General features: G+C 39.3%; 1 protein-coding gene across 2 annotated transcripts in view; it reads left to right on the forward strand.

Moving 5' to 3' along the window:
* The window catches only part of IBTK (inhibitor of Bruton tyrosine kinase), a 91,479-nt gene that overhangs the window by 2,602 nt on the left and 78,295 nt on the right, over positions 1-10,582 (forward strand). For both annotated transcript variants that reach the window (XM_017506694.2, XM_017506695.2), the window contains exon 2: positions 3,298-3,983. In XM_017506694.2, coding sequence (XP_017362183.1) covers positions 3,663-3,983 — 321 coding nt within the window. In that variant the 5' untranslated portion in view covers positions 3,298-3,662. The remainder of the gene's footprint in view (positions 1-3,297; positions 3,984-10,582) is intronic.

Genomic DNA, 10,582 nt, shown 5'->3' on the forward strand with positions numbered 1-10,582 from the left:
TATATATATATATATATATATATATATTTTGTTGTTGTTGTTGTTGTTGTTGTTGTTGTAGAGATGGGTTTCACCATGTTGCCCAGACTGATTTCAGACTCCTGGGTTCAAATGATTTACCTGCCTCAGCCTCCCAAAGTGTTGGGACTGCAGGCATGATTCACTGTGCCTGGCTGGTACTCACCTTTTAAGGCTTAGTTTATACATCTCCTGTAGAAAGTCTTCCCTATTCCTATGTGTCACTTGTTTTATCTTGGCCATAGGTTTATAATCATGACATGTTTTAGTTACTTGCATAAATGAAATTAGTCTCTTCTACCAGACTGTGACCTTTTGATGATGGGAACCGTGTAATAGATCATAAGTTTTGTTCAGTCAGTACATATGTTAAACTAGCTATGCATCCACCTGAGTATTATCCATTAACCTGTATTTCATTTTATCTAAGATATTTAGATCCTAATTATTTTTATATTTCCAATGCCTTGTGATCCTACTGTGGATGCGCTGAAGAAGACAGTATAGTGTAGCAGAAATAGCATGAACCTCATTAAACAGATCTGTGTTTGAAGTCTGACTCCCTCTTTTACTGGTGGTATGATTTGGGTGGTTTACTTGTCCTGTCTGATGTAAAGCATTCCATATGTATTAGGTGTTTAAATGTTTATTTCTTTTGCTTTATTCCCCTTCAATAAGCAGTTTTTGAATACGTAGACAAGAAGTACAATAGGCATTAGAAATATGGGCCTGGAATTTGGGAGAAGAGACAGATTTGGGGATTTATAATCATGTGTAGGGTAGAGTTAGAAGCATGAAAAGGGTTGAAACTATCTAGGGAGAATATGAAGTTAGAGGACTGAGGATAGAACATTTGAGAGAAACCCAGCATTAGAAGGCCAGGGGAAACAATAATGCCCTAGAAATAAGTGGTTGAGAGAGAGCCCATGCTTAAATGCTTCTGTGACTTCCTGCCCTTCCAGGATCTCTCTCTCTCTCTCTCTCTTTTTTTTGAAATGGAGTTTCACTCTTGTTTCCCAGGCTGGAATGCAATGGCGTGATCTCAGCTCACTGCAACCTCAGCCTCCCAGGTTCAAGTGATTCTACTGCCTCAGCCTCCCAAGTAGCTGGGATTACAGGTGCCCGCCACCATGCCTAGCTAATTTTTGTATTTTTAGTAGAGTCGGGGTTTCCTCATGATGGCCAGGCTGGTGTCAAATTCCTGATCTCAGGTGATTCACTCGCCTCAGCCTCCCAAAGTGCTGGGATTACAGGTTCCTGCCACCTAATTTTTGTAGTTTTAGTAAAGATGAGGTTTCATCATGTTGGCCAGACTGGTCTTGAACTCCTGACCTCAGGTGATCTGTCTGCCTGGGCCTCCCAAAGTGCTGGGTTTACAGGCATGAGCCACCATGCCTGCCTCAGGATCTCTTTTAGACTCCTTAAGGGAAGGAGGTTTTAAAGACATAAAGCAAGGAAGGTAAGTAAGATAAGAATTGAAAATATACAAAAGCATTTGATAATTTGGAGATCATTAGTAACTTTAGGGATAATGGTTTCTTTGGAGAAGTGGTAACAGTGATAATGAAGCTCAAACATGGATTTTGGAATTAAAAGTTATTATCTTTTTGTGACTGAATATACAGTAGTAGTGAAAACTATTATTTTCTGTAGTTTTTAGTGCCAGGTACCGTATTAGGTAGTTTCATTTTTCATTATAGTAACCCTGTGAAGTGGGTGGATTGTCTCTATTTGCAGATGAAGAAATAACTTGGAGAGATCATGTAATTTTTTAGTTATATAACTGATAACAGCTGACATTGCTATATTTGAATCTGTATATGTAAAACTCTAAGAAACCCTAGCTCTTAATCACTTCAATATTTATGTTCATAGTATTCTGTAGGTGCTGCTTTCTCTATATGATAGTATGGAGTGCCTTTTATATTTAATATTCTTTTTTTCCCTTTAGATGTTTAAATTATATATACTAATGAATTATATATATATACTAGGGAATTCTCTTCTGTTGTATCTTAATTCTTTAATGTAAGGTTTGAGTGATCCACCAAAAAGTAGTTCCTTCCAGGTATTATACATACACTGAAAATAGAAAGATGGTAGGGTTTTAGAGCTTTAAAAGAATGAAATTAACTGGATGGACTATTTTACCACATACAATAGTCCCTACTTATGCAAAGATACATTCTAAAACCCCGAGTGGATGCCTGAAATTGAAGCTAGTACTGGTCCCTATATTTGCTATGTTTTTTCAATCTGATATCCAAGAGGGTTACTCAGTGACTATAGGGTTGGTAGCATGTACAGTATGGCAATGCTGGACAAATGGATGATTCATGTCTCAGGCAAGGTGGAGTGGTTTGGAGTGGGACAATATGAGATTTCATCGTTCTGCTCAGAATGGCATGCAATTTAAAACATAAATTGCTTATTTCTGAAATTTTTATTTAATATTTGTAGATGAGGTTGATTGTGGTTAATAGAAACCATGGAAAGCAAATGGATAATGGGAACTACTGTATCATGCTTTCCGTTTTTAACCTTTTAAACTACTTGAGGTTTGGTACCTGTTTTTCTCTTTGCTACCATTTTTATTTGTTTTATTTTTTTCTTTTTTTTGTTGTTGTTCAAATCAGCATTTTAAGGGGGGAATGATTTTTATGAGGACTATATCTATATCAAATTACAGAATGTATAGACTAGTAGAAACAGATTTGGAGCTATTAGGTTGATGCAAAAGCGATTGTGGGTTTCGCCATTAAAAGTAATGGCCATTACTTTTAGGGTTTTGGTTATTGTTGTGTTGGTGGTGATGATATAGTTTTAGGGATATAGGTTTGGGATGGGATTCTTAGAAAGATGGTAGATTTGAGCATATTTATAGTTTGTGGGGACATACCTACTAGAGTGTAAAAATACAGCATAGAAGGAATGAAGGACTGGAAGGAAAAAGAGAAACTCCAGAGCACAACCAATATAGATTAACTTTAAACATGAGAATGGAAGATGGAGTAAGGATGACTGGTATAAATATAGGTACCCTAAATATGAAAGATTGACAGATTTAAGGAAAAAAGGGAATTAATCCATTTATGCCAGAGGTTGCAAATTTTTTTGTGAAAAAGCAGACCTTGGTGATGACTTTCAGTAGTAGGATATAAATAACTCCCACAAGTTTAGTATTCCAATAAATATGGAGGTAGTTGTGTTCTAAAGTACTTAAGGAGAGTGAGAAACAGATTTGAATTTTTTTTTTTCTCTTTTCTCCTTCTCTTATAGGTCACCCTTGCAATTATGGATATTTAAAAGAATCAGACAGTGTGGAGGGGGAGTTCCCCTCCTCACTCCCCCTTGGTGCTTGCCTCCAGGAATAATTTTGAAACTGTGGAATTTTTTTAAATGAGGAACTTGTATTTGATATAAACTTTATAGAGCTATTTATAACTTTTTTTCATTTAAGTGCCAAAAAATTGTATAAAGATATATAGTTTTATACTGTTGTCACGAGGATTTAAATTATCCTAAAAAGGTCATTTATTCTCTGTAACTCTTCCTCAATTAGCACCTTTGTGTCCTGGCTTTTTCATTTTTTAAAATTAATTTTATCTAACGATTCTGAAGTAAGCGATATAAAAACAGTTAGGATGAATTCACCCGTGCCTGACTGCACATCAAAGTGTCGATCCCTGAAGCATGCTTTGGATATCCTTTCTGTGGTAACAAAGGGGAGTGAAAACCAGATTAAGGCCTTTCTCTCCAGTCATTGTTGCAATGCTGCCACTATCAAGGATGTTTTTGGCAGGAATGCCCTCCACCTTGTTTCCTCCTGTGGAAAGAAAGGAGTGTTAGATTGGCTTATTCAGAAAGGAGTGGATCTGTTGGTGAAAGACAAAGAGTCAGGATGGACAGCACTACACAGAAGCATTTTTTATGGACATATTGATTGTGTTTGGTCTCTACTGAAGGTAAGTGTTATTTGTTTATTTTAAACATATTTAGTCTGGAATATGTTTTTCTTAATCATTTTCATACATCCTACATACTTTTTGGAAAAGATTTGCATTTTTTTTCACTTGTTTGCTATCTCTTACTACTATAACTCATGTTTGGAATTAAAATTTCATGTATCCTTTTTACCTAACTTTTTGTGATATAAAATTTAAAATGTTTATCAAAACTTACTATGTCTAATGAACTATTGGCCAATTTTGTGTTATTTATACATCTCATATCATTTTGAACTAAATTCCATACATCATTTAATGAGCCTTATATATTATTAAAAGAGAAACTTTACATTAAATAAGCAAAATTTATTTGAGCAAAGAATAATTTATGAATCGGGCAACATTCAGAACCAGAAGAGGCTGAGACAGCTGTGCTGCAGCCTGAGCAGTGAGCTTTTATAGGCCAATGCAAAAGAAAGACAAAGAAAATATATTTAATTGGTTAGACTGAGAAGACTCTAGTTAGAGGTTGGTTGGTGGTTTCTGAGTGGTAAAGACTCTAGTTTCATTTTACTGTTTACTGGCCTTCTATTTGCTTACATGTGAACTGCCCCAGTCTAATTTCCCAGTTGAAAATTTCCGAGTTGAAATTTTCATAACAGTAGCTTTTAGTATTTAAAAAAATATGGTTTATTCTTAAAATATCTATATTATTAACTTTAAAAGGACACTAATTGCTGAACATTATTTAGGAATTGTCTTTTTGAGTAGTATGTTCATTTCTTGTTTAGTTAGCATGTGGTATTTATAGTTCTAAAGAAACTGATAAGGCCGGGTGTAGTGGGTTATGCTGTAATCCTAGCACTTCGGGCCGCTGAGGTTGGGCTAATCACTTTAGGTTATAAGTTCAAGACCAGCCTGACCAACATAGTGAAACCCCATCTTTACTAAAAATGCAAAAATTAGCCACGTTTGATGGTGTGTGCTTGTAGTCTCAGCTACTTGGGAGGCTGAGGCATGAGAATCGCTTGAGCCCAGGAGGTTGAGGCTGTAGTTTGCCAAGATCATGCCACCGCACTCCAGCCTAGGTGACAGGGTGATACTGTCTCAAAAAAGAAATTGATGGCCGGGTGTGGTGGCTCATCTCTGTAATCCCAGCACTCTGGGAGGCTGAGGCAAGTGAATCACCTGAGGTCAGGAGTTCAAAATCAGCCAGACCAACATGATGAAGCCCTGTCTCTACTAAAAATACAAAAATTGGGCCAGGCATGGTGGCTCACGCCTGTAATCCAAGCACTTTGGAGGCCAAGGCGGGTAGATCACCTGAGGTCGGGAGTTCAAGACCAGCCTGACCAACATGGTAAAACCCCATCTTTAAAAAAAACAAAAACCAAAAACCAAAAATTATTAGCTGGGTGTGGTGGCACATGCCTGTAATCCTAGTTACTTGGGACGGTGAGGCAGGAGAATTGTTTGAACCTGGGAGGCAGAGGTTTCGGTAAGCTGAGGTTACATCACTACTCTTCAGCTTGGGCGACAGAGCAAGACTCTGTCTCAAAAATCAAAATTGGGCCGGGCGCGGTGGCTCAAGCCTGTAATCCCAGCACTTTGGGAGGCCGAGGTGGGTGGATCACGAGGTCAAGAGATCGAGACCATCCTGGTCAACATGGTGAAACCCCGTCTCTACTAAAAATACAAAAATTAGCTGGGCATGGTGGCGCGTGCCTGTAATCCCAGCTACTCAGGAGGCTGAGGCAGGAGAATTGCCTGAACCCAGGAGGCGGAGGTTGCCGTGAGCGGAGACCGCACCATTGCACTCCAGCCTGGGTAACATGAGTGAAACTCCGTCTCAAAAAACAAAAAAACAAAAAAACAAAAAAAAAAACAAAAAAAATTGATCATTAAAATTGCTTAATTTATATAAAGTTTTATATAAAGTTTTCTTTCTAGTAGATTACGTGTGTTGTACTGAATAGGCAAATAGTGAAGTGTTTTGAGATACACCCCAATGTCGTTTCACTAATGAAAGCAAATTACAAACTCACTATCAGAAGTCATGAGTTTTAAATTTAACAATTTTTTTTTTTTTTTTTTGAGACGGAGTCTCGCTCTGTCGTCCAGGCTGGAGCACAGAGGTGCGATCTCAGCTCACTGCATCCTCCGCCACCCAGGTTCAGGCCATTCTCCTGGCTTAGCCTTCCGAGTAGCTGGGATTACAGGCCCGTGCTTGGCTTATTTTTGTGTTTTTAGTAGAGACGGGGTTTCCCCATGTTGGCCAGGCTGGTCTTGAACTCCTGACCTCAAGTGATATGCCTGCCTCAGCCTCCCAAAGTGCAGGGATTATAGGCATGAGCCACCGCGTCCATCTTTAAATTTAACAATTTTTTTTGTATGGGCGTTTTGTCATACAAGTTTGTGGAGGACACAGAAAAGAACAAAACAGTTCCGGTCCTTAAGGAACTTGTAGTCAAGTTAAGAAGCTTACCTTCAGTGTCTTCACTTAATTTTGACTGAAAAAATATTTCTGTAGAGGCTTTTATGTGGTAACATTTACTGATCAGAAGAATTTTTATTATATAGTAATAGTAAAATACTCTTTTTTGGAGTTAAACTCTACTGATCTACTACTTACTGAATCATGTTGGACAAATTATTGAATCTTGAACCTCAGTTTTATCTATAAAAAGAGAATAATAATAGTACTTTTCTTGCTTTTTTCCCCCAGGGACTATCCATGAAGAAAAGCATTTCTAAGTTTGTTAATGGTAGAGTTGATTTCTCTTATATCTGAAACCTTGCAGCATCTGTTTAATTCCCTTATTGCAATTATAGGGAAAGCTAGGTTAGTAAGAGTTAAGGCATCTGTCACCTCCATTCTTACCCCTTTCCATCTGTGAAACCTTGGCTTTGTTGTTTTCAGTTTCTGCTGGAAAGTTGGATGACTACCAACCCTGTTGAGCTTGAGAAGGTCCCTGGGTTTGGGTTTCCTGCCATCCTAGGGGCTACCATTCAGGTGTTAGCATTTAGGGCTACAGCTTGAAATAGTTATGGTCTGGACTGAATTTTGGTCTTTTCCTCCCTTTGGGATTTTATTGCTCCGTGGAAATCCTCAATCACTCTAACCACTTTGGCTCATAGAAGCCAGGGAATTGTGCCTTGGCCACCTTGCCCTTAGCTTGACTGTCTTATTAGCATCAGAGCTCTGCTGATCAGTGATAGCTATATAACAGTGGATGAATTCTACTGATAGTTTTCCCCTAAATCCTCTTTTGACCATTCAACATTCTCGTGTTGGTAGACTGTTTTCGTTCAGCGTAGTTTTTTTCCTTTGACCTAACACTTCTTGAATTGGAAGGGGTGCAGTGATCGGTGTTTTCATGTCAGTTCCATTTCTTATGCCGGCTATAGCACTTCAGGTATTATGGATTATCAGTTAGAAACCACACACATTTTAACTGAATTTGCATTTGATAAAACTTTACTGCCATAACATTTCTAAATTGTACAGTAAAATTGTCAGTTCCTGATTGCCAAAGATATAAAACCTTAACAGAAACTTGCTGCCTAACAAAAGCTGGAATAGAGACATTTTATCTTGTGCAGCTTTTATTTTGGCTTCTAGGTTCCCTGACAGGATGCATGGGTGGTAAAGACTGTGCTTGTGGGGTCCTGCTGTATCTGTTGTTGCTATACCATTGCTCTTTTATAATGGCGGTTTACTTATTCTGGAATAACTTGCTTTAGTTTTTCCCACTTGTAAACAGAAGACTTAACAGAATCCTAGGTTATATGGATTAAATGATATACTCTCTATGAAGCATTTGGAACAAATATTTTTTGAGTGCCTGATATGTGCCAGATAGTAATCCAGGTGCTAGGGATGTTACAATGAACAAGACAGAATCCCTTCTTTGTTTAAGTTTTTATTCTACGAGGGGGAGATAAACCAAAACCAGAATGGCTGGGAATAGTGGCTCACACCTGTAATTCTAGCACTTTGGGAGGCCAAGGCGGGCAGATCACCTGAGATCAGGAGTTCGAGACCAGCCTGGCTAACATGGCAAACCCTCATATCTACTAAAAATACAAAACGTAGCTGGATGCAGTGGTACATGCCTGTAATCCCAGCTACTCGGGAGACTGAGGTAGGAGAATTGCTTGAACCCAGAAGGTGGAGGTTGTAGTGCCAATGTCGTGTCACTGCACTTCAGCCTGGGCAACAGAACAGACTCCGTCTTAAAAAAAAAAGTAATGAACAAATAGGAAAATGCTTAATAAATGTTGATGTATTAGAGTTCTTTTTGCATGCCATGGTAATCACCTGTGGTAACATAAACAAAAGCTATTGAAGGGGTATCAGATACCTCACAGAATAGAGAAACAGGCCATAAACAATTAACTGTAAATTATAAGTAAGAAAATATTCCTCAAACTAAAATAGAGTAAGTATAAACTAAATATAATAAACAATTAAAATTTTGTGTTCTTACTTCCCCAGATAACTTAATTTTTTTTTTTTTTTTTTTTGAGATGGTATTTCATTCTTGTTGCCCAAGCTGGAGTGCAATGGCATGATCTTGGCTCACTGCAACCTCTGCTGCCCGGGTTCAAGTGATTATCCTGCCTCAGCCTCCCAAGTAGCTGGGATTACAGGCATGTGCCACCATGCCTGGCTAATTTTGTATTTTTAATAGACATTAGGCTTTACCATGCTGGTCAGGCTGGTCTTAAATCCCTGACCTCAGGTGATCCATGTGCCTTGGCCTCTCAAAGTGCTGGGATTACAGGTGTTAGCCACTGTGCCCAGTCCCCAACCCTGATAATTAAATAGCAGGACTAGTAGTCTATTAAAATGATTCCTGGCTTATGATGTTATAACAGTGTCATTTGAATATCAAATAATGCTTATTTTTCTTTTTTCTCTAGTAGGAGGGCATCTGGCCAGTTTATTAGAGTACTGTGTGATCAAACCTATATAAATAATAGACTTGAGGCCAGACGTGGTGACTCATGCCAGTAATCCCAGCTCTTTGGGATACTGAGGTAGGCCAGTCACCTGAGGTCAGGAGTTCAAGAGCAGCCTGACCAACATGGTGAGACCCCCCCTCTCTACTGAAAATATAAAAATTAGCTGGATGTGGTGGCATATGCCTGTAATCCCAGCTACTCGAGAGGCTGAGAAAGGATAGTCACTTGTACCTGGGAGGTAGAGGTTGCAGTGAGCTGAGATTGTGCCACTGCACTGTAGTGTGGATGACAAGAGGAAAGCCCTGTCTCAAAAAAAAAAAAAGAGAGGAGAATACAACTCTCTTCTGTCTCCCTGGAAATTATGTAGTCTCAAGATATTTTGGGGGGCAGGGTTTAAGGGAGGGCAAGCGTCAGGAAAAGTAGGTAATACATGCTGGGCTTAATACCTAGGTGATGGTTTGATAGGTGTGCACACGTTTACCTGTGTAGCCATGGCACCAATTTACCTGTTTAACAAATCTGCATATCCTGCACATGTGTCTTGCAACTTCAGAGGTACTTACTTTGATCCTAACTTTCTTGGCAGTATATGGGTGACAGTAGTCAGAGAGATATATTCACCTTAGTTCATTCACCTTAGCTCATAACCAGTTTGAAAAGATTGGTGCATCAGATGACCACTTCATGTCATCTTGGCTTCATCCCTTTTTTGTTTTTGTTTTTTGAGATGGAGTCTCGCTCTGTCGCCAGGCTGGAGTGCAGTGGTGCGATCTTGGCTCACTGCAATCACCACCTTCCATGTTCAAGCGATTCTCCTGCCTCAGCCTCCCGAGTAGCTGGTACTACAGGTACACACCACTGCACCCAGCTAATTTTTCTATTTTTAGTAGAGACAGGGTTTAACCATGTTGGCCAGGATGGTCTTGATCTCCTGACCTCATGATCTGCCCACCTCGGCCTCCCAAAGTGCTGGGATTACAGGTGTGAGCCACCACACCCGGCCCGTTGGCTTCATCTCTTATTGTAACAACAGCTGTAGTGTCCAGTTGTGCATAGGCTGTTAGCAGCATTATGTAGGTGTAACCTGTACATATTCCTGGCATGTACTGTATGCTTCTTATTTTATGCTTCTGTGCTTGTATTCATGCATAGCCAACTGAAAGTATAAGAAAAGTTAGGCCCCTGTAGAGCAATAATTGTACAGTTATTCCGTTACATACTGTATAAAGCTATTAGAATGTCCTGTCAATATCATGCATAAGTATCCTTAGTGGCCTGCTTGGTAACATATCATTGTATTGATTTTCCCTGTTTCCTTAATTTATTCTCCTGGTCACTTGCTACTGCTTCCTAGGATCTCTTCTCAAGGATATTACCTGTATGCAAGTCTTTATCTTATGCTCTGCTTTTGGGGAAGAAAGTCAAAACTTTCCTATATTTCCTGATAGACATCTCAAATAGGGTTACCACTGTTTTGCACTGTGCTATCTGGGTAAAATCCATCTGTTCCTTATAGAGCATTGGCATGAAACGTTCAGGCTTGGCCGGGCGCGGTGGCTCAAGCCTGTAATCCCAGCACTTTGGGAGGCCGAGGCGGGTGGATCACAAGGTCAAGAGATCGAGACCATCCTGGTCAACATGGTGAAACC

This window comes from Cebus imitator, unplaced genomic scaffold (genome assembly GCF_001604975.1).
Source record: "Cebus imitator isolate Cc_AM_T3 unplaced genomic scaffold, Cebus_imitator-1.0 Scaffold357, whole genome shotgun sequence".
In the NCBI taxonomy this organism is placed as follows: Eukaryota; Metazoa; Chordata; class Mammalia; order Primates; family Cebidae; genus Cebus; species Cebus imitator.